Genomic DNA, 21,284 nt, shown 5'->3' on the forward strand with positions numbered 1-21,284 from the left:
AGAAGGGGAGTGGGAGAGGAGAGGGGGCGAGTGGTTTGGGGAGAGAGACCCCGTGACTGAAGCCATTGACACTATTTACAGAAAGGGGTAAGTCACAGGGAAGTGTGGGGTTAGGTTTCGGAAATGGGTCAGCTTGAGGTCTGAGTTTCTCCTTTCTGCCACCTTCCCTTTTTTATATCCAGGTTTTCAGGGCCACCTCCACTTCCTCCTCCTCTATCCACTAAGACATTGTGCTTTCTATTCTCATTCTCAACCCTGCGCTTATCTTCAGGCCCCAATTATTCTGTTCCCTATAGTACTCTCCCAGCCAGAATGACCCCAGGTCAGATCCTGGACTGGAGGACACTCCACCCGCCAGATCCCCTATCGTCTTCGCCTAGGCAGCTTCCATGCGTGCGCCTCCACGGCTCTATGACCAATAGGCAGGCCCCAGTGCTGGGATTCGACTCGCTATTGGTTGGCGGAGCCATGGTGAGAGATGGTGCGGTGCAGGTTCTCAGCACCAGCGAGAGCTGTGGGCGGTTGTTAAGGCGACCGTTCGTGACGTAGGCCCGTCAGGCCGAGCCAGCCCCAGATGATTGGCTAGACGATCGGACGATCCTTCCTTATTGGTCGCGGTGTCGTCCGGTGCCGAGCGTGCGTAGAGCGAAGGTTCCTTCCGCTCCGCGTCTCCGTTGACTGGAGACGGGCGGAGCGCCGGCTCCCGGGAACTGTGGCCTCTAGTGAGATCCGGAGGTGAGGAGGACGGTGAGTGGGACATAGTTGGGGTTGTGTAGGTGGAGGTTCTCGAGCTCCGTCCGACCCTGCCGGGAAGGGGCAGCTGGCACCGTCTGCTGATCCGGAGGGGAGCTGAGCGGGAGGCTCTGCCCGGGGTGGCGCCTCGGTCCGGCGGGGACTGCGAGGAGACGTCCTTGAGGCGCAGCTGGCCGAGTGGCGGCCCGCATCTATGCCGGGGAGCCGCGGGACAGGCTAGGCCTAAGGGGCGGACAGGGGGCCCGCCTCTTCGGGGCTGCGGTCGCTGTCGATGGACCGGCGGGGCGTCGCCGCGTTCCTTGGCCCTGTCCGAAGCCGGCGGTGCTGGCCGCGCAGTCGTGATCGTTGGGGCGACAACGGTGCCAGGCGGGGTGACCTCGGGGTCCCCTTGATTCGATAAATGCTGGGGGGTTGTGGGGCAGACCGGCCCGCAGCTCGAGGAAAGGACGCGAAAAGTCTATATGGTGCCATGGTTCACGCCCATGCTTGCTGCTGTTCTTACTGGGTTCACGCCCTGGCGCTGCTGTTCGTCAGCACCTTTCCGTAAAGTGACGGATGAGATCTCCATAAATGCTGCTGACTAGCTCAGAGCTGTGGATTTGCATAGATGCATCCGGTTATTTCTTGGAGAAACGAGTTGAGAGGATGCGAGAGCCCAAGGTAGAGACTTGCCCAAAGACTTAAACGATTCTTCTTTTTGCGAGAGGCGTCTTCTCCTTGGTGTTGATTACTGATGTCCTTTAATCTAAATTCTGTAGGTTTTTCGGAATTATTTGGTTTTGGTATTTTGGCTAGGAGAAACGTACCTTGGAGATTCACAAATAGAAGTCAGTTTTTACGGTGGGAGGAAGTTGATGTACTCCATCTTAAATGGTCGTTTGAAATTGTTCAGGGCTTGAAGACTTGCCTTCCCAGCATCACACAATGTATTTTTTGTTGTTGTTGTTTGCTTGTGGATTGATTTTTCTCTTCATGCAGCGAGAAACAGTTTATGATTTAGAGGTAATCTAGCGAAGACTCAAGAGTGTGCTTTGGGGATGGACTGGATTTTGAGGGCCTTCTTGGTGGTAGTGTCTTTCCAATTTGTGATAAAACTTGGGAGTAAAGACACTGATAGTAATATGAAGGCTAAAAAATATGCAAAGATTAAATCATTAACATGTGAAAACTTCGTGTGTGTGGCATGAACATTTCAAGATGAAGTGTGTGCGCTCATGTTTCATGTTCTCTTTTTATTCTTGTATGATCTAGACTATGAATAGGTAAACACATCTGTATCAGTAGCTGTTTAGGTTGACCATATGAAATTGTTGATATTTGAAACTTGACCATTATTCCCCATACAAAAAATAGCAGTTTCATATGGTTCACTTAATACTTGCCTTTGTTAAGGAACTTTGGAGCTCTAGCTTTATAAGTGAATAAAAAGATATGTGATTTACAAAGAGGCATAATGCCATAGAATTGAGTGTAGAATCCAGGTTTCCTGATTCCAGTGCAAGAATTTTTTTCCCCCCTAAGATACTGGGTTGAGCAGCAGAATGTTAATCCTGTTGGAATTAAAAATGACTCAGTACAAGACATGGTTCCTGCCCTCAAAGAGACAAAACATACACGGCAATTAATATAAGAACAGTGTAAGATAGTATATAATCAAGTACTGGAATATACAGCATAGGAAGAGCACTGAGTGGGAGAAAGGATTAGAGTAGGATGCCAAAGCATCCTTTTCTGCAGTTTGCCAGAGTAGGTGGTTTTTGTAGCACATTGGGTTAGAGTTTGGGGATTCAGTTTAATTTAAATTATCCATTCTTTTGAGTAATCTATGAAATGTTTGCAGCATACTTCTGTCTGTCTTGGCAAGGCACACATTGCCTAACTTGATTTTTTTAAACTAAAATTTATTTTTATTGCAGCATGGCCTAAACACTTTGAATTTGCATGAGCCATCCCTGTTGCCTGCTGGTGCCATTTGCAACTGCTGATGAAGTTGGAGGATTGGATTCCATGACATGTACATGCTTTGCATAATCACAGGGATATAGGGAGCTTGCTAGTGGGAAATGAGATGTGTGTGCAATTATGGTGACTTTTGACACACCCTTGTACATTTGGTTACTCATTTTGTTTCCAAATAGGTGAGGTTCTCTGTGTTTGGGAATGGTTCATGGGCTTCTGTGTCAGTCTTTATCTGAATGTTGCAAAGATGACTTTACACCTAGGAAAGAAATGTCCCAGAATTGACAATGTTACCATGAAGCTTTTGAGGGAAAACATAATGTTCCTAATATATAATTATGGATTAATAATGCTCAACCTATTTGTGATCAAATTGGAGTGCCTTCTTGCTAGCAGCTCAGATTTTAGTTCTGCTGAATTCACTTTTTGATGGTGAAAAATATATTGACTCAATAAGGGAGTACTCTAAGTTGAGAAGGCTTGGGGAGAAAGGAGTATTAAAAATTTTGACCTAATTTTGAAATGTATTTTCAGTTAATTCATCTTCTGGAACATTGATGCTATTAGACTAGTTTACAGGGTTTTTGTTTTTGTTTTTAAATATAAGGAAGTTATGTGATAGAAGGCCAGCATGAAAATCTAGGCTCTTATGAGGTTTTTAGTTGAAATGAAGTAGAGTTCAAATCTAAGATACGATTAATATTCTCCAGTACTTCAAGTCCTTGCTAATTTAACAAAAGGTATTTTTGTTATTGTTCATTTTTCAGGGATAGTATAGAAAATATAACTTTCCCCCCCACCCCCTCCTCCTCCTTAATATGTTCTCTGAATGCAGAGAACTGGGGCCCTTGAAGAGGGGGGAATTATATCCATACCCTGCTGCTGCTGCTAAGGAGGCCCTTTAAAAAAGTCATTTTTAGGTCAGGTTCAAGATGTGTCAATAACATGCATGCTATTGTAGCTTAAGAATTTATTTTTAAGTAGCAGGTATTTCTCGAGCAAGTGCTATTAAGATACATGAGTGCAAGGCACTGGAGGATGAAATGAGAATAGAACTCAGGGAGGAAGGTTGAAAACCTGAAGAGACACAGGCGGGTGCATGCCACATATCTCAGTGCCTGCCAGCCTTTGAAATTGAGACCCACATTAAGAAATACATGTTATGTCAGAAGCCAGGACATACACTCATATCTATAATTTCCTGAAACATACTGTTTCAGGAAAGAATACCTACCCATACCACATGTCTAACCCACAGCTATTTTCTTCTTGTATTGTAAAATGTTTGTTCTGACTCATAAACTTGTGTTCATGATCCCATTGATCCAGTGAAGGGATTATGACCTGCAGTTTGGAAACCACGTATCTCTCTGGTGGTCTGCTGTGGCTGAAGCGTAAAGAGTAGAGCGCTCTGAGTGATGCAGTGAGAGGTGATGCTTAGTAACTGCTCTGGTTCCTAAGTGTCTCTAATTTTCTTTTCCCTAATCCTTTAAATAGATTAATCCTTTATTTTCCTTAATTTGATGCTTTTTTATTTTCTTCTTCCATACACAAATCACTTGCTTAATTAGCCTAAATGAAAGATTCATTTGAAATCTTGATTGTCAGTCAGTGGGCCTAAAATTTAATCTTAATTTTAATTGATTTTAATGGGTGGTTAATATGGTTTATCATAAGCATTAATTTTAGTGTAAGAAGGCTTATAAGTTCCTATATTAGAGATCAATAACTATATTAGATTTTTAAAAAATCAGAATATCAAAATTATTATTACTTAGTCAACAAACATGGAGAAGCTAAGTTATGGTACTCACTAGATCAAAATAACCCAAGTTCTATTGGACATTTTTGAATGCCACATATGTCTGCTTTGGCCAGCCAGCCCCTTATTCTTCTACTGGTCCGGCATTTTTATTAACTCTTAAAGTCTGGGGAAAGACCTCTAGTGACAGCGACATTAGGAAGGTTAATAAACATCATTCTGCTAGTGACATCATGCCATGTGTTGTATGGGATGGAAAGGCCTAATGGACTCGTGCCCTTGAGGGGCTTTATAAACTAGGAGAGTGATTTATAGGACACTGACGGAGAAGGTGGTTTGGTGCTTACCTTTTGCGCAACTAGAATGTAGAGAGCGAGCACGGTGCTTATACCCATTTTGTGTCAGGGTAATCAGAAAATGAATGTGAGTGGTTGTTTCTCACTTTCGTTTTCCACTTTACTGCTCTCCTTGGCTGAGATAATAATCAGGAGCGGAGATATTTATTTGGTTTGATCTTAAATGCTCAAATTCATACAAGTGGTAAGAAATAGCTGCTTTTAAGCTGTTTGCTAGTGAATAATAGAGGATTTAAATATTGTGAATAAAAGAGTCATGAATCCTGTCATTTGAATTTTGTAATTATTTCCCAGAATTACAAGGAACACTACCAAATAGTATTATCCTTAAGGTACAAGACACTGCATACAAAAGCAGGGTTTTCAAAGCAGGGTTTAAAACGTTTTCCTAAAAATACGGTAAGCTGTATATTAAGTGTTCATCCTTGGTGTTCCTTCCAGGATCCAAGGACTCTGTAGCTACAATGTTGTCAAGACTTTTCCGAATGCACGGCCTCTTTGTGGCCTCCCATCCCTGGGAAGTCATAGTGGGGACAGTGACGCTGACCATCTGCATGATGTCCATGAACATGTTTACTGGCAACAATAAGATCTGTGGTTGGAATTATGAATGTCCGAAGCTTGAAGAGGTTTGTGAGATTGATCTGATTTTTGACTCAATTACATTTTAAATTTCTCCTTTTAGAGACCATATAATCAAAAAAACTTATGAGTAAAATTTTTATTTCAGTATTCATAACTTACCTCAAATTTTCATTTACTTATATTTACTTGTATTTACTTATACAGATACTTTCCTTTTGCTTTTGGTATACAAATGAGTGTAATTGACTTGACCTGAGAAATCTAGCTTTCCTAAGTGACTTAACAGTAAAAAATGATTGGCTTAAACATTGGATGTTTAAAACTTGGGAGTTAATATTTTATTTGCATTTTAATATTTTACTTGTGCCTGCATTATCATGATGATACATAAACTAATGATGCCATACAAAATAAAAATTCTTATTTTTGATTTGGACTTTTCTATCTCTCCCGATAGGATGTTTTGAGCAGCGACATCATAATTCTGACAATAACACGATGCATAGCAATATTGTATATTTACTTCCAGTTCCAGAATTTACGCCAACTTGGATCAAAATATATTTTGGGTAATAATTTTATGTATGAACCTTTTTGTGCACTATCAGCTTTTTTTTATTTCCTGTGGGAATTTGCCTGTTTAAATCACAGGGGCGGAGCGTGTGTGTTGCTTAGCGTGTGCTGCGTCTACTAAGTAGTTTCTTTTCATTCAAGTTAGACGTTCTGCTCTTTGAGACCTTAATAGCCTGGAGAAAATAATATTTCCTTCAGGATACTGTAGGACTGTATATTATTCTGTGTGTATAAGGATGAGATTTTTCAGTTTGTTGCATTTTGTCATTTATAGGTATTGCTGGGCTCTTCACAATTTTCTCCAGTTTCGTATTCAGTACAGTTGTCATTCATGTCTTAGATAAAGAATTGACAGGTTTGAAGTAAGTATGTAAAGCATAAATATACTTTCTTCCAAAATCTATTGTTAAGAACTTTTCTACTCCATGTTATACAAAGCATTGTAATATTTAAATTAGCAAAAGTTTATGGAAAATAGGGGGAAATTTTTCACGAAATCAGTTAGCTAATACCTGTTAATGTTTTGCTGTGTTTTGTTCCCCATTTTTTTTATGCTTAAAGAAAACTTCTGAGATCATACTCTGTATACTGCTTTATAACTTTTATGCTTATGGAAAGTTATAAACATCTTTGCATGTCCTTAACAGCTAGCTGTCTAGTATTTTCCTATATGAATATATTGTAGTTTATGTACTTAATCCTCTGAGTTGGATTTTTTAGGTCATTTAATCTCTTCCATTAATAACAATACTGTGATAAGTGTCGTCCTAGCAAATTTTTGTTCTTATTTTCTTAGGATACATCTGTAGGAGTGAAACAGTAGCCACTGTAGGTCTTTAGGGCTTTTAAGGGTCATTATTGCCAACTTAACTCTCCAGAAAAGTTATCCTTCCATAGATAGTATTTTAATTAATGAGAAAAGAATTACATACAGTACGCTGGTTTTCCTTACTACCTGAAAATACAGCTCTCCTATGAAACCTTTTGTAAGTGAAGAAGCAGTCACCTTAGAACACATCTTCCTAATGGATGCACACAGTGTCTATCTTTGAACTCAGTCATGTTCGACTCTTTGTGACCCTGTGGACTGTAGCCCTCCAGGCTCCTCTGACCATAGGAATTCCCAGGCAGGAACACTGGAGTGGGTTTCCATTTCTTTCTCCAGGGGATCTTTCCCACCCAGGATTGAACCCAGGTCTCCTGCGTAGCGGGTGCATTCTTTGCCACTGAGCCATGGGGAAGTTCTGGAGGCACACAGTAAGCCGAGATGCAGCGCAGGTGCGCTTCAGAGCCGCGGCAGCTTGGTGCCGAGATGCTGAGCACAGCCCCTGGGCAGTGCCACTCTGCTCCAGGTGCCCACGGCCTCTGCATCAGCTCCCTCAAAACAAGCACTGCGTGCTCTCTTCACTTTTCACCTTTTTTTGTAAGAGTGAAAACCCTCTTTGGATTACTTTTGGTTAGCAAAAATGAGTACTATGTAAGTCTTTCTTAAAAGTGAAGTGGCATGAAGTGAGCTTTTGAAAAGTGGGGGATACCTGTATTCCACTGTTTGCCCCCATACTAATACACAAGAATGCATTTTTTTCTTTTACTAATGATGCTGTTTTGCTCTAAAATTATCCAAAGGTGTTTCTGTGTATTTACATTTTTAAACATTGAAAATCTTCTTAAATAGTTTGGCTAATAAATTTAGCTTTGAGGTTGTCAGAGGGGTATAGGGTATACCTCTTGGTCTGTAAAAGGTACACCAGGGCAAAGTTTTGTTTTAGGAAGGGATTTTTACTGATATTTCTCTTGTTAAATATACCTGATCATGTTGTTTTTTCCCCCCAGTGAAGCTTTGCCCTTTTTCCTGCTGCTGGTCGACCTTTCTAGAGCAAGTGCGCTAGCCAAGTTCGCCCTCAGTTCTAACTCACAGGTATTATTGATGAGACGTGAATGTACGTGGTATTCTTTTCTCTCAGGTTGTTTACATTAATAGGAAAGATTAATAGAGCTTGTTTTTAGTCCATGATTCAGGAATTGCGTATAATTTTGTCCAGTCTTAAGACTGGTCTTCTTAGGTGCCCTAGGAACTGTCCCATTTTTCTGCCAACTCAATTGTAATTCCACAGCTTCTAAAATTTGGAATTTTCTCCATTTTCTTTTTTGAAGGTTTCAGAACGTAAGGTATTATGTCTTTTGGATAAATTACAGTATCTACCTATTGAAACGCATTAGCGAACAGACAGGATCTAAGGGAAGAATCTCAGGGTAGATTGATTTCTAAACCCCTTGAATTAACACTAGCATTATTTCATCGAACGTTTCATCTTGGTGTTCATTAGTCACTTTAAAGAATGTAACATTTTTAGTAATACTGAGTATAAAATATCATGTACTTCTGCCCTGAGCATGTATTTGATGTATATTTATGATCATTTGAGCATTTTGACAAGGATATTGAAGTTTCATAATACTAACATGATCTCAAAAAATTTGAAACTAAGAACTTGTGTCAGTGAGTGGTAGCCAAAATATAAAATGATGTAGGAATTTATGTGGGATTTATATGGCAGGACTCATATACCACCTCAAAGGAATCTTCCTAAGAAATAACTCAGTCGGTGGGTGGGGAACGCAGAGCGGTGTACATATTCTTCTTTTAGACCTTTATATTGTTAGTATCCTTTATATCTGGAATGCCTGTTAGTCTTACCATATTGTGTATTTTATTCTTAATATAGTATATTCGATTTAGTAAAAGCCCTGGGATGCTCCAAAAGTTCTTACAATGATTTCCTGCCTTCTCCTCATTTGCTCTGTTTGTCTGTTTCAGGATGAAGTGAGGGAGAACATTGCTCGTGGGATGGCGATTTTAGGTCCCACCTTCACCCTGGATGCTCTTGTAGAATGTCTCGTGATTGGAGTTGGTACCATGTCAGGTTTGTAAACAAATTTTAATATACTTTAAAGTTAATTTGTAGAAGAGAGAGAGGAACACATTATGTTAGTTAAAGTCTGACTTTTAAAAGTCTGACATTACAAAAATTAAAAAAATTTTAATTGTATGAATATGTAGGTATATCTGATCTGACCTTTTGTCTGTCTGCTTTAGTGAAAACTGAGCAGGTTACGGATATATTTTCACTCTTACTATCTCATCATCTTCTCTGGTGCTCCACTTTTTTGATGACTTTAAGATGTTTTTGTCTGGTTTTTAACCAAGATGGGACTCTAGGCTCATTTAGAAAGCCATCTTCCAGCCCCTGATATCATCTGGACTGACTGAATGAGTCAGTTCCTTCTGTTTTAACTGTCATGTAGGAGACAATGCAAAAGTTGGGAGTTGTACAGATCTGAGTTGGGTCCATCTAACAGAGTGGTTAGGAAGATTCAATCAGTGTGCAGTACATCTTAGCACTGAGCCAGCATTGACCCTAAAATATATGTTTATTCATCCTTAACTGGATAGTAGAGAACTAGATGTTAAACATCAAACATAGGACTCCATTATATAGGACAGAAATTGTGGCCTCGTGGAAATTTGCCAGAAAGAATATATCATGCTGTTGTCAAGGTCTCCTAATCATTGAGACTAGACTTCATGGCCCTCTCATGAGGGCCGCACTTGGCTAACTGCTCTTCTAGGGTATTTCCTGGTGCCTTGGTGCCCTCAGTAAGGGATTTGATTCTTTCAGAAGTAAATCAACTTTTAAGAGAGTAGTTAGTTGTCATTATTAGTTGAGATCTGTTCACTGGATTGTGTATAAGTATATATAATGTTTCTTCTAACATATTTATTCAGTTATTTAATCTATCAAAACTTACTCAAAACTTATTCAGCAAAGAATATTTTTTAAAAAGTTTTAAAATGTGTATTTCTTAAACTTTACTTTCTTGGGGTGCAGTTTTAAGTGTTGACAAAGATGTACTCATGTAACTGCCACCACAGTCAAGAAAGCATTTTTGACCAGGTGAAAATATAACGATGTGATTTTAGTCAAGAAGAACAGTATATAAGAAGATGAGAGGATTATCTGGGAATGTGGAAAGCAGTGGAAACTGATATGGGAAATAGGGCGATGACTTGGGTCAGGATGAGGCACATGGATAAAGGAAGTGATTCAATTTGATGTTGGAAAAGCCAGCAAGGAGGCATTTACAGCCATACAGAAATGGGAAAATAAATGATTTGGCTTAGAGTAGAAGAAAAGGACAGATTTAATACTTAAGGAAGTGGCAACCCGCTCCAGTGTTCTTGCCTGGAGAATCCCAGGGACGGGGGAGCCTGGTGGGCTGCCGTCTATGAGGTCGCACAGAGTCGGACACGACTGAAGCGACTTAGCAGCAGCAGCAGCAAGGAAGAAACGCTTGGGAAAGCCAGTAAAAAAGAAAAAACTCTGTACTACTTGGAAGTATGTAGTGCTGTCCCCTTGTAGCAACAAAGTGGCACAAAGAAACTGTGCCCTGGGCAGAGTGAGGAAGAATGGCCGAAGGGCGTGTGGCAGCAGCGGCTGCACAGAGCGGAAGCGCGGGCAGCGGGGCTTAGAGCGTTGGGCAAGCACGGTTTTGATACTCTCGAGTGTGAAAACATTCTGTTTGGCTACTATTTAAATGTAGTTGTTCATAATGCTTTTGACATTGTAATTTTGCATTCTCTTGAATTTCTGTCTCAGAGTACTAGCTATAGAACTTTTAGGAAATACAGTATATGCTTTTTTCTTTCATTTAGTCCAATGATCTAATACAATTCAGAAAATAAAATCCAATGTTGAATTTTTTTAAGTTTTGTATTACTCTAGTTAGCAGTTTTTATGGGAGAAGGGAACCAAATGAGATTACCAAATGACACCTGAAACATTTGTTAATTTTGGAGGTTGGGTTGCCTTTCTGTGTTACATCATTTTTCAAAGAGATCAATGAAATGAACTGAAATTTTAAGACTGTCAATAGATACCACAGAGGTTATATTGAAATGACAGTTGAGTAGTGCACATAAAATATTTATTATGATACTATATCAAGAATGATATAACAGGCAGTGTGTTTTACCAAAAAGTCCTTGGTGCACAGGTGAATTGCTTCTGTGGTGATGAATGGGATTGGACTAGTGGGATAACCGGGTGGAAGGCATTTGCCCCATTAGAGTTCTGTCCCTGATATCTATCCTGTCTCAAAACAGAGTACTGCCATTTGATACAAGGGGGTGATCGGATGGCATTAAGCACTGCCGTGCCTGGCACTGTGACTTTGGGGACGTGGGAGGAGGCAGGGTCTCTGCCCTCAAGGGAGCTGTCCCTCTTGCACTCGGGCTTCACAGCACTTCTGAGCTCCTGGCTTCCTTTTCCAGTAGATGGCAAAGGGCTTAGTATGCCAATACTATCACGTATTTGTCTACCTATAGGAAGAGCCTTGTGATGTAGGCAGCTGCAGAAATATACATGCTACTTACTCCCTAGTTCACGCTTTTCATTTTTCTCTAACCAGGGGTGCGTCAGCTCGAAATCATGTGCTGCTTTGGCTGCATGTCGGTTCTCGCCAACTACTTCGTGTTCATGACTTTCTTCCCAGCTTGTGTGTCCTTGGTTCTGGAGGTAAGAGCTGTTCTTACTTATGGCACTAGTAGAAGAAGAAGATTTCTCATTACGTTAGTTCACCTAAAGACAATCGGCACCTTCTAACATAACACTGACTTCCTTTGTAGCTTTCTCGGGAAAGCCGCGAGGGCCGTCCAATCTGGCAGCTCAGCCATTTTGCCCGAGTCTTAGAAGAAGAAGAAAATAAGCCAAATCCTGTTACTCAGAGGGTTAAGATGATTATGGTAATTACATGATTTCTTTTCCTTTCATTATCTTTGGTTCCAATATCATATTCTGCTTTTCAGTTTTTTTTTCCCCTTCTTGTCTTTCTACAATTTTTGGCTCTTGCACGGATATTCCTCTTCCTTTTTTTTTCCCCTCTTATCTTTTTCCTCATTCCTTATGAAATCTCTGGTCTTTGCTCTGCCCTAAAGAGATTTTTTAAATCCTTCCACTTTCTCTTTCTTTGCAACTCTGTTCTTTTGGGGCAGTGTTCTCAGCCTTTCACGGGGGTTGCCCCTTTGCTCAGTCACGTAGCGAGCCCGGGGCTTTCTTTACCTGGTGAGGGAGGGCATGGGAGGAAGACAGTGTTCGGTTATCCACGTGCAAAATGTGAGTTTAGGCTCCATTGATATGTAGAGGGTACATGATTTTTAAACTTTTATTTCAGTCTCTAGGCTTGGTTCTTGTTCACGCTCACAGTCGCTGGATAGCTGATCCTTCTCCTCAAAACAGCACAGCAGACAATTCTAAGGTCTCTTTAGGATTGGATGAAAATGTGTCCAAGAGAATTGAACCGAGTGTTTCCCTCTGGCAGTTTTATCTCTCTAAGTAAGTTCCCTGAGCCCTACTTTGAATCATAGCACTCTGTGCTTCTGAATTTAGGTTATGCCTTTTTTATTTCTGAGTAATAACATTTTCATTTGCTTTCTTCTATTTAGAATGATCAGCATGGATATTGAACAAGTTATTACCCTAAGTTTAGCTCTCCTTCTGGCTGTCAAGTATATCTTCTTTGAACAAGCAGAGACAGAATCGACACTCTCGTTAAAAAATCCTATCACATCTCCTGTAGTGACCCAAAAGAAAGTCACAGACGATTGTTGTAGACGTGACCCTGTACTGGTCAGAAATGACCAGAAATTCCACGCAATGGAGGAGGAGGCCAGGAAAAACAGAGAAAGAAAAGGTGATTTCTTATTCTCTTCATTTTCCGTTCTTCCAATGTTGATTTGTCAAGAAGTTGAGTCTTTTTTAAAGCACAAATTCAGTGTCTGAGATTTCTTTTGATCTCTTGAACAGTTGAGGTTATAAAACCCTTACTGGCAGAAAATGACACCTCAAACAGAGCTACATTTGTGGTGGGGAACTCCTCCTTACTCGGTACTTCACTGGAACTAGAGACACAGGAACCTGAAATTGAACTTCCCGTGGAGCCTCGGCCTAATGAAGAGTGTCTGCAGATTCTTGAGAATGCAGAGGTGAGAAAATAGACTCAAGCTTGGTATCTTTCTTAAGAAAAGGAGTTTTTCATTAAAGGAAGGAAGGAAGTTACAGCTTCTGAGTACCTGTAAGTTCTCAGCACAGTGTTTCATGGTTTACAGTTCCTGGTCTCATTATTTATTCCCTGCAACCTTGTAAGATAGGTATAATTTTCTCCATTTTTCAGATGAGAAAATGTTGGCTCTAGGAGGGTTAATTAAGTATGTCCCAAAGTAAAACAGAAAACACTAAAGCTGGGATCAGGAGTCCAGGCTTTACTGACTGAAGACTCGGTGCGCTTTCTACTGTCGTTTGATAGAGAGAGGAGCAACTGCTGTTTGTATATGTGTGTTAAGGCCTAGGAGCGCTTTGACACAGAAATGAATTTCAGAGAAAGAAGAGAGGTTTGAGGGGCTTTTTGAGTTTTTAAAGTAAGCTTGATGCTCCTGAGGAGGCTTGTTTTCTTTCTGATGTTTGAACAGGATGTCCTGCTGACAATCCCTGTTTGACTTAGGGGTTTAGCATGACTGTTATGTTCCATTCCTATCTGCTTACGCTGATTCATTCCAAATGTATGTGCATATGAGTGAGAGTAGATTTTATCACTTTCCCTCATTCTTATTAATATGTGTACCAGTGTCTCAACTGCCATGCTACATACAAAACTTACAGGGTGGGTGTCAGAATCTTAATTATGAGATTTTTTTCCCCCTATGTATGTCACTTGAAAAATTTAGTGTTTTGGCTTAACATTTTGTTTAGCTTTGCATTTTTATAAAGAATTTTTATTTTGATGTTCTCATTTCTACTCAAATCATCTCCTCCTTTAGAACTTCAAATTCCTTTGGGTTCTCAAAGTACTTGTATTTTAGTTCTGCAGAGAGCACTGTTTGTATAACATGGTCTATTTATTAATAGTATGAAGTATGATTCTTCAAGTCTATTTTCATTTCCCTCTATCAACCCCCTTCCATTTTTTTTTTTTCCATTTCTTTAGAAAGGTGCAAAATTCCTTAGTGATGCTGAGATCATCCAGTTGGTCAATGCAAAGCATATCCCAGCTTACAAATTGGAAACTCTGATGGAAACCCATGAGCGAGGTGTATCTATTCGCCGACAGCTACTTTCCAAAAAACTTCCAGAGCCTTCTTCTCTCCAGTATCTACCTTACAGGGACTATAATTACTCCTTGGTACGTTATTTTCTGTATTCAAGCAGGTTTGCTTTATAGCTTTAGTCTTTCAGTCTTCTTCTTGATTCATCTTTTAAACTTTCATACTTTTATAAAACATTTTCCTTTTGAATTCATTTTACTGTAATTTTGTCATCAAAATTCAAAAATACTTTCCCTGTTATTTACAGTCATTACTCAAGAGTTTAGTGTTTTCAAGACTTTTTAAAGAGTAAATAAAAAAACTGGTTGGAAATAATACACTAAAGGATTAAGTTTGAAGGAATGACAGGGGCTGGGTATTTGGTATATAGATTTTCACTTGGTGCCTGACATTACCTTTTAGGTGATGGGAGCTTGCTGTGAGAATGTTATTGGATATATGCCCATCCCTGTTGGAGTGGCAGGACCTCTGTGCTTGGATGGAAAAGAATTTCAGGTTCCAATGGCAACAACAGAAGGCTGTCTCGTGGCCAGCACTAATAGAGGCTGCAGAGCAATAGGCGTAAGTGGGCATTTATGTGTCTGCCTCTCAAGATACTCTAGGCGGTGAGATGAGATTTGGGAACAGTCAAGGAGACCTTTCGGGACAAGCAGAATTTTTTTCAGGATTAATGTCTGCTCTTGTCACACCCTCTGGATAGCTTGGTGGAGGTGCCAGCAGCCGGGTCCTTGCAGACGGGATGACTCGTGGCCCAGTGGTGCGTTTTCCCCGTGCTTGTGACTCTGCAGAAGTGAAGGCCTGGCTTGAGACGCCTGAAGGGTTCACAGTGATAAAGGAAGCGTTCGACAGCACCAGCAGGTGTGTGTGGGGGTGGGGGTGGGGGCTTATATGTGCATTCACATTTATTTCAGAACCAGCGCCATACCTAGGATGGCGAAATAGAACTGTAAACATATTGCCTTCTTAAGATGATGTAACGAAACATCAATTTTAAATCCATGCTTTCAGAATAGTGATGTTAATTCTTGGTTGGGCTGGAGTGGGTGGGGTGGGATGGGGTGGGCAGAGCAGAATATTGATTCCAGTGAATAGCTACATAGAGGTTAGTTCGAAAAAACAGTGCGAGCTAGTAAGTTTGTATGTTGGATTTACAAGGCTCATTTTGATTAGGCTATTACTTTGCCCTAGAACAGTTTTGATCTAAAATTGCCCTAGGGCAGGATTGCCTGAGAAAAAGATTTTCCAGGCAGGATAGAGGTAAATAAATTAGTATAGTAGATTTACTTTGACTACAGAAAATTAAATTGATAAGGATAGTCAATACAAATGATAACGCCAGTATAGTTCAAGTTTTTATGCTTGTTTTTATATGACCTTCTAAAGTATGTCATGAAATGACTTTCTGTATCCCTTCCTTCTTGCAACATGTAAGAATGAGATACAGCTGAAGCAGTAGTCTAATAGAATATTTAATCAAAGAAAAAATACTTTTAATATGTAGTCTCCATGAGTTTTCTCTTAAGTATAAAATGAACAAACTAAGCTAGACTTTAGGATAATGTCCATTTTCTTAAAAAAAAAAAGTCTTTGCTTATTTTGTTTAAAGGTTTGCACGTCTACAGAAACTGCATATGAGTGTGGCCGGACGCAACCTTTACATCCGTTTTCAGTCCAGGTCAGGTGATGCCATGGGGATGAACATGATTTCAAAGGTGAGCATGGATGGACTGTAACAGAATTTGCTGGAGTGATTATCCCTGAAGAAGGGAGCAGACTCACTCTGTATGCCCTCCTATATTTTTGAATTTTACACCCTGTGCATATACTACTCAAGGAGTTAATTGATTGAAAGATTTTTATTGAAAGGTCAATATTGATACATGTAGGTCATGTTATATAAATCAGGCATTTGTTGGTTGGTATTGTTCATATTTGAGATATTTAATCTAGAGTTAGCATTCAGCATGCTCCAGGTCTACACTGAAGGGCTGGGAGGAATCTGGGGATTAGTGCTTCAGAACTTTGTCCTGTAATCCTGAAAGCTGACTTCTTCTAGAGACTTCAAAACACACATTTAAGAAGCCAGGTTCATGTCTGTGTAGTTCCTTTAATTATCTCCTTATAAGAAGACTGTGTATAGCTCATCTTTTTTCTACTAATATTTGTTATTTATCAGATAGAAATGTAAAATTTTAAAGTCAACTAGTCAGGCTAATTATGCTTTCCCAGTTATAAGGACTATTCAGAAAGAGAGTATAGTGACTAGATATATATGCTTTAAAAATTTCCAGTAAATAGCAGTTCCTGAAGAAAAAATTACAAATGGAATTACTTTGACCCAGCAATTCCACTTTTGGGTAGACACCCAAAAGAACTGAAAACAGAGTCTCAAAAAGATGTTGGTATAGCCACGTTCATAGCAGTGTTCACAGTCGCTAAAGAAGCCCACGTGTCCACCCACAGATAAAGTGTGGGATGTACATTCAGTCCTAAAAAGAAAGCAGAAAGAAAGAAAGAAAAGAAAGTGAAGTCGCTCAGTCGTGTCCGACTCTTTGGGACCCCACGGACTGTAGCCTGCCCGGCTCCTCCATCCATGGGATTCTCCAGGCGAGAGTACTGGAGTGGGGTGCCATTGCCTTCTCCAAGGGATCTTCCCGACCCAGGGGTCAGACCCGGGTCTCCTGCATTGCAGGCAGACGCTTTACCATCTGAGCCATCAGGGAAGCCCCAAAAAGAAAGCATGCCACATGCGAAATGTGCACGAGCCTTGAGGGTCACATACTAAGTGAAAGAGTCTGGTCACATAAAGAGAAGTACTGCATGTTTCCCCTGAAGAGTTAGCTCGGTTAGTTAAATCCATAGGAGCAGAAAGAAGGGTGGTTGCCAGGGGGTGTGGGGAATGAGGAGGTGTTTAACAGGCATGATTTGTGGAGATTGCTGACACAGCAATGCGAAGGTTCTTAACAATACTGAACTATGCACTAGAAAATCGTCAAGACGGTAAATTCTATAAAGTGTATTTTACCACAGGTAAAAAACCATTTTTTTTAATTCCCAATTTTTTTAAATTGGGTTTTTGAAGTGTGAGTTAATTGATCTAACTTGATTAGAAGTCCTTGGAAGTCTTGTTATATTCTGTGTAAATCCTAATGACATTCCATTTACAAGATTTACTTGAATGTTTGAGTTCTCTTTACTGGCTTTGGTAACTTGGGCTTGTAGGTAACAATTTAATAACTAGAAGAGGGGATTTATGATACATTGGTCATGGATTGGGGTCCTCACTCCCCAGTGACACGAATATAGTATTATATCCTTATTATATCCTCATGATACGATTCATCAATGACTACGAAGAACTTCATTTTCATATAAAAAACATTAGGAAAAGATTATTATTATAGTTATTGTATTTAGAAGTGTTAGTATTATTAGATACAAAAAAAGCCTCCAATTCATAAATAATTTTGTGTGTTTTAACAAGTTTTTCTTGTTGTTTTCTTTCTTTGGCTAATAGGGTACAGAGAAAGCACTTTCCAAACTTCAGGAGTATTTCCCCGAAATGCAGATTCTGGCAGTTAGTGGGAACTATTGTACAGACAAGAAACCTGCGGCCATCAACTGGATAGAGGGACGAGGAAAGTCTGTGGTCTGTGAAGCTGTCATTCCAGCCAAGGTTGTCAGAGAAGTGAGTGGATGACTAGTTTGTTAATCTTTCACTGGATTACAGAATTGGGAAGAGAAATAGTTACACTCTAAGTAAACTTGAACATATAGGGGAATGTTTCATGTTCAAGATGACTGCTTCATTCACAGACCAAACCTTACTGCTGCTTTCTGTTGACGTCAGGCTTACACGGGGCCGCATCTACGCTCCCTTGTGTTCTGGAGGCACTGAAAGTAGATCTGGTAACCCATTCCTAATCTTCAGGGGAAGATGTAAAATGTGCACAACTCTGTGTCCTAGGTATTAAAGACTACAACAGAGGCTATGATTGAGGTCAACATTAATAAAAACCTGGTGGGCTCTGCCATGGCTGGGAGCATCGGCGGCTACAACGCCCACGCAGCAAACATCGTAACTGCCATCTACATTGCCTGTGGACAGGTGAGGGCTCCAGCCGCCACCTTTCTTGTCTTTTGCTGCTCTAAAGAAAGAGAAGTTTTATATTTTTACTTTCTGTTTTTTTTTTTTTCAGGATGCAGCACAGAATGTTGGTAGTTCGAACTGTATTACTTTAATGGAAGCAAGCGGTCCCACGAACGAAGACCTGTATATCAGCTGCACCATGCCATCTATAGAAATAGGAACCGTGGGCGGGGGGACCAACTTGCTCCCTCAGCAGGCCTGCCTGCAGGTGAGACGCGTGGGGGCACCGCCTGCAGTTGCCTCGAGCCCGGTTCTGATTCGTTGAGGTCCTCCGTGTTGCTACCTGATACCGCGCATCACTCGCCTCTCATTTTAGCCGGTGTTTCCATTCGTTTCCCACCGGTCTAACTCAGTGTGAATAAGTGTACCGCTAGCCAGGTCACGGGTGTCAGGTTCATTGTAGTGTATCCACCGTATGCTGGCTGGGAGATTTTGAAAACGCAGCACATCCTGTGGGGCCTGGTTCTGTTCTAACGGTGTTGCTGTTGCTGCGTTGCTCAGGCGTGTCTGACTCTGCAGCCCCATGGACTGCAGCACGCCAGGCTTTCCTGTCCTTCTCTATCTCCCGGAGCTTGCTCAAACTCATGTCCGTGGGGTTGGTGACCTAGTTGCCCTCGTTTTAGTTGATCGAGTAGGAAGCTGTTGCCATGACTGGAAGGTTGAGTCCTGCTGTGTCTGTCCTGGCTGCAGATGCTAGGCGTCCAAGGAGCGTGCAGAGACAACCCCGGGGAAAACGCGCGGCAGCTGGCCCGAATCGTGTGCGGCACGGTGATGGCGGGGGAGCTGTCCCTGATGGCAGCACTGGCAGCAGGCCATCTGGTCAGAAGTCACATGATCCACAACAGGTAAGGCTGACAGACTGGTTTGATATATTTTCCCCATGCTTAAAATATGCAGTATAAAAACCCTACCTGTCAGATAAGCCCCAGCTTAACATTTTGCATTCCTGATATTTTGCATATCTGCTTTTCTGCCGTAGGTCAAAGATAAATTTGCAAGACCTCCAAGGAACTTGCACTAAGAAGGCAGCTTGAACAGCCTGACCATTCAGAACTAAAAAACGGGCATTGGGTTCTAAAGGACTAACGTAAAATCTGTGAATTAAAAAACTCAATGCAATGTCGTGCTGAGAATGAGTAGACATGATCAGTGAGACGACTGCTTGGTTTCTGGCTCTTTCAGAATGATTGAGGTTCTTTCCATGCAGAGTTCTCAGATCTGAAAACAGTTTACATGCTTTACATGCTGTGTCCTCTGCAAGATCTCGACATGGATATTATGCCTTTATAGCATCACAGATGGTAATCTACAGCACACTTCTGAAGGAGAATACAGCTGGAAAAAAAAACTGTTTTCTTTTCATGGAACTCATGGAGATCAGTGTGAAATTGAACCTTCCTCCTGTCCACACCCACCCGGCCCCAACCCTGGGTTGAAAATGGATTTTTAAATTATATTGTAGCTGACAAAACTCCTGATTTCATAGTTAATTTATTAAGTCTGGGTTGTAGACCTTTAAGAAATAAGAACTAAGTTTATTTTTTGTAAACTAATACTCCATTTGGTGCTGGTCTATTTTGATTTTGGGGGATAGCCAACATAATTCTTCAGAAAGGGACCTGCTTTCTTCAAAGGAAGAATTACTCTTATTCCCAGATTACAGAATAATGTGCTAAGCAGTGCTAAACAGTTCTCTTTCAAGAAAACAAATCACTGCATTTATTTCTGCAGGCTATTTGTTCCGAGAGGACTTGTCTAAATATAAATGTTTGTCTAGATTGATTATAACATATCTTTCAGTATATAAGGCTTTAAGAAGCAGAGTTTTGTGCTCTTTATTAAAGATACAAGAACTCTTAATATTGCTTAGACAAAGGTGACTATTTATCAATGAAATACAAGTCTGTGACCTCTCTCAGAACTCAGAGGGTGGAAAAGGACAGGTTTGGAAGAAAATTTACCATTTCTTGAAGCCAACTTAAATTTCTTAAGAGGCAAATTTATTTAGCTGAAAAATCTAGGTAGTTTTTGTAAAGAACTATACCAAATCTGTATATGTTGTAATAAAGTTTCTTGTGCTAGGAGTTTATTAAAAGTGTTCAAGAAATAAATAAAAATCAACTGATATTCTGGTAAAATACTCTAAGCTTGGGCCAGAGCAGACAGTATTCTTTAATGTTGTCCAGGAAACCCTGGCTTGCTTGTTGAGCCTAATGAAGGGGAGAGTCCTCTTTCAGAGCCAGTGAAGGCACCGCATGAATGGCCTTGGAGGGAGTGTCCCTTCCTGTGGCCAGGAGGTTGGTGGCTGAAAGGTTCACACAGGGCTCTTTGATGGACCCAAAAAAGCTTCCTCAGGGGGTCAGCAGAGTTGTTGAATCTTAATTTTTTTTTAATGTATAACTTTTGTATAAATAATAAAGAATTCCTTATTTTGTATTACATCAGTGCTTCAAGTGTTGGTCTTGGAAGGCTGGAGGCTCATGCAGAAGATGGACTTTGAGAACCATTCCAGTCATGCCATGGCAGCATGGAGAGCCTGAATGGTGGTGTCTGCTTTATTGTTGGGGAAGACTGACATTTTCTGTTGTTATGTAAAAGTTTAAATTGTTTCTGTTGTGACTTTCAGCCAGTGACTTCTTATTTATCTGAATTTTTTATGGAAGTGGCAGTGAAAAATATTTTGGGTCCTCATTTTGGTGATTGTAACACATATCATCTTGCTAAACTGATGTTTTGTACAATTACTAAACTGTATACATTTTGTTATACTTTTCCCCCCCCCAGTTCCAGTAAATTATGAAAAGGAAGTTAATACTAATAAGTGTAAGCAATAACTATTTTTTTGTTTGGATTAACTATAGGCCTGTCTGAGATTTAGAAGTTTTTAAAGTTTGGTCAATGTGGTACCTCTAATGTGAATTGGTGTCCCAAGACCATTTATCATTCTCTATAATCTTCTCCAACTCTACAGGAGCGGCAGGCCAGTTT

General features: G+C 40.5%; 1 protein-coding gene across 3 annotated transcripts; it reads left to right on the forward strand.

The window, feature by feature from the left end:
- Positions 1 to 616: 616 nt before the first annotated feature.
- Positions 617 to 21,117, forward strand: HMGCR (3-hydroxy-3-methylglutaryl-CoA reductase). 3 transcript variants are annotated; one of them, XM_055536588.1, is made up of 20 exons: positions 617 to 735; positions 5,272 to 5,459; positions 5,873 to 5,984; positions 6,263 to 6,350; positions 7,822 to 7,906; positions 8,807 to 8,912; positions 11,458 to 11,564; positions 11,675 to 11,791; positions 12,220 to 12,380; positions 12,491 to 12,738; positions 12,852 to 13,030; positions 14,029 to 14,223; positions 14,549 to 14,707; positions 14,847 to 15,004; positions 15,753 to 15,858; positions 17,664 to 17,834; positions 18,114 to 18,254; positions 18,346 to 18,504; positions 18,987 to 19,141; positions 19,276 to 21,117. In XM_055536588.1, the coding sequence occupies exons 2-20, from the start codon at positions 5,295 to 5,297 to the stop codon at positions 19,328 to 19,330; spliced, it is 2,667 nt and encodes an 888-aa protein (XP_055392563.1). In that variant the 5' UTR covers positions 617 to 735; positions 5,272 to 5,294; the 3' UTR covers positions 19,331 to 21,117. The 3 variants fall into 3 exon arrangements, with proteins under 3 accessions (XP_055392563.1, XP_055392565.1, XP_055392564.1); XM_055536590.1 differs by having other exon boundaries at positions 20,742 to 21,117; XM_055536589.1 differs by having other exon boundaries at positions 633 to 747.
- The last annotated feature ends 167 nt before the right edge of the window (positions 21,118 to 21,284 follow it).

This window comes from Bubalus kerabau, chromosome 10 (genome assembly GCF_029407905.1).
Source record: "Bubalus kerabau isolate K-KA32 ecotype Philippines breed swamp buffalo chromosome 10, PCC_UOA_SB_1v2, whole genome shotgun sequence".
NCBI classification, from domain to species: domain Eukaryota; kingdom Metazoa; phylum Chordata; class Mammalia; order Artiodactyla; family Bovidae; genus Bubalus; species Bubalus kerabau.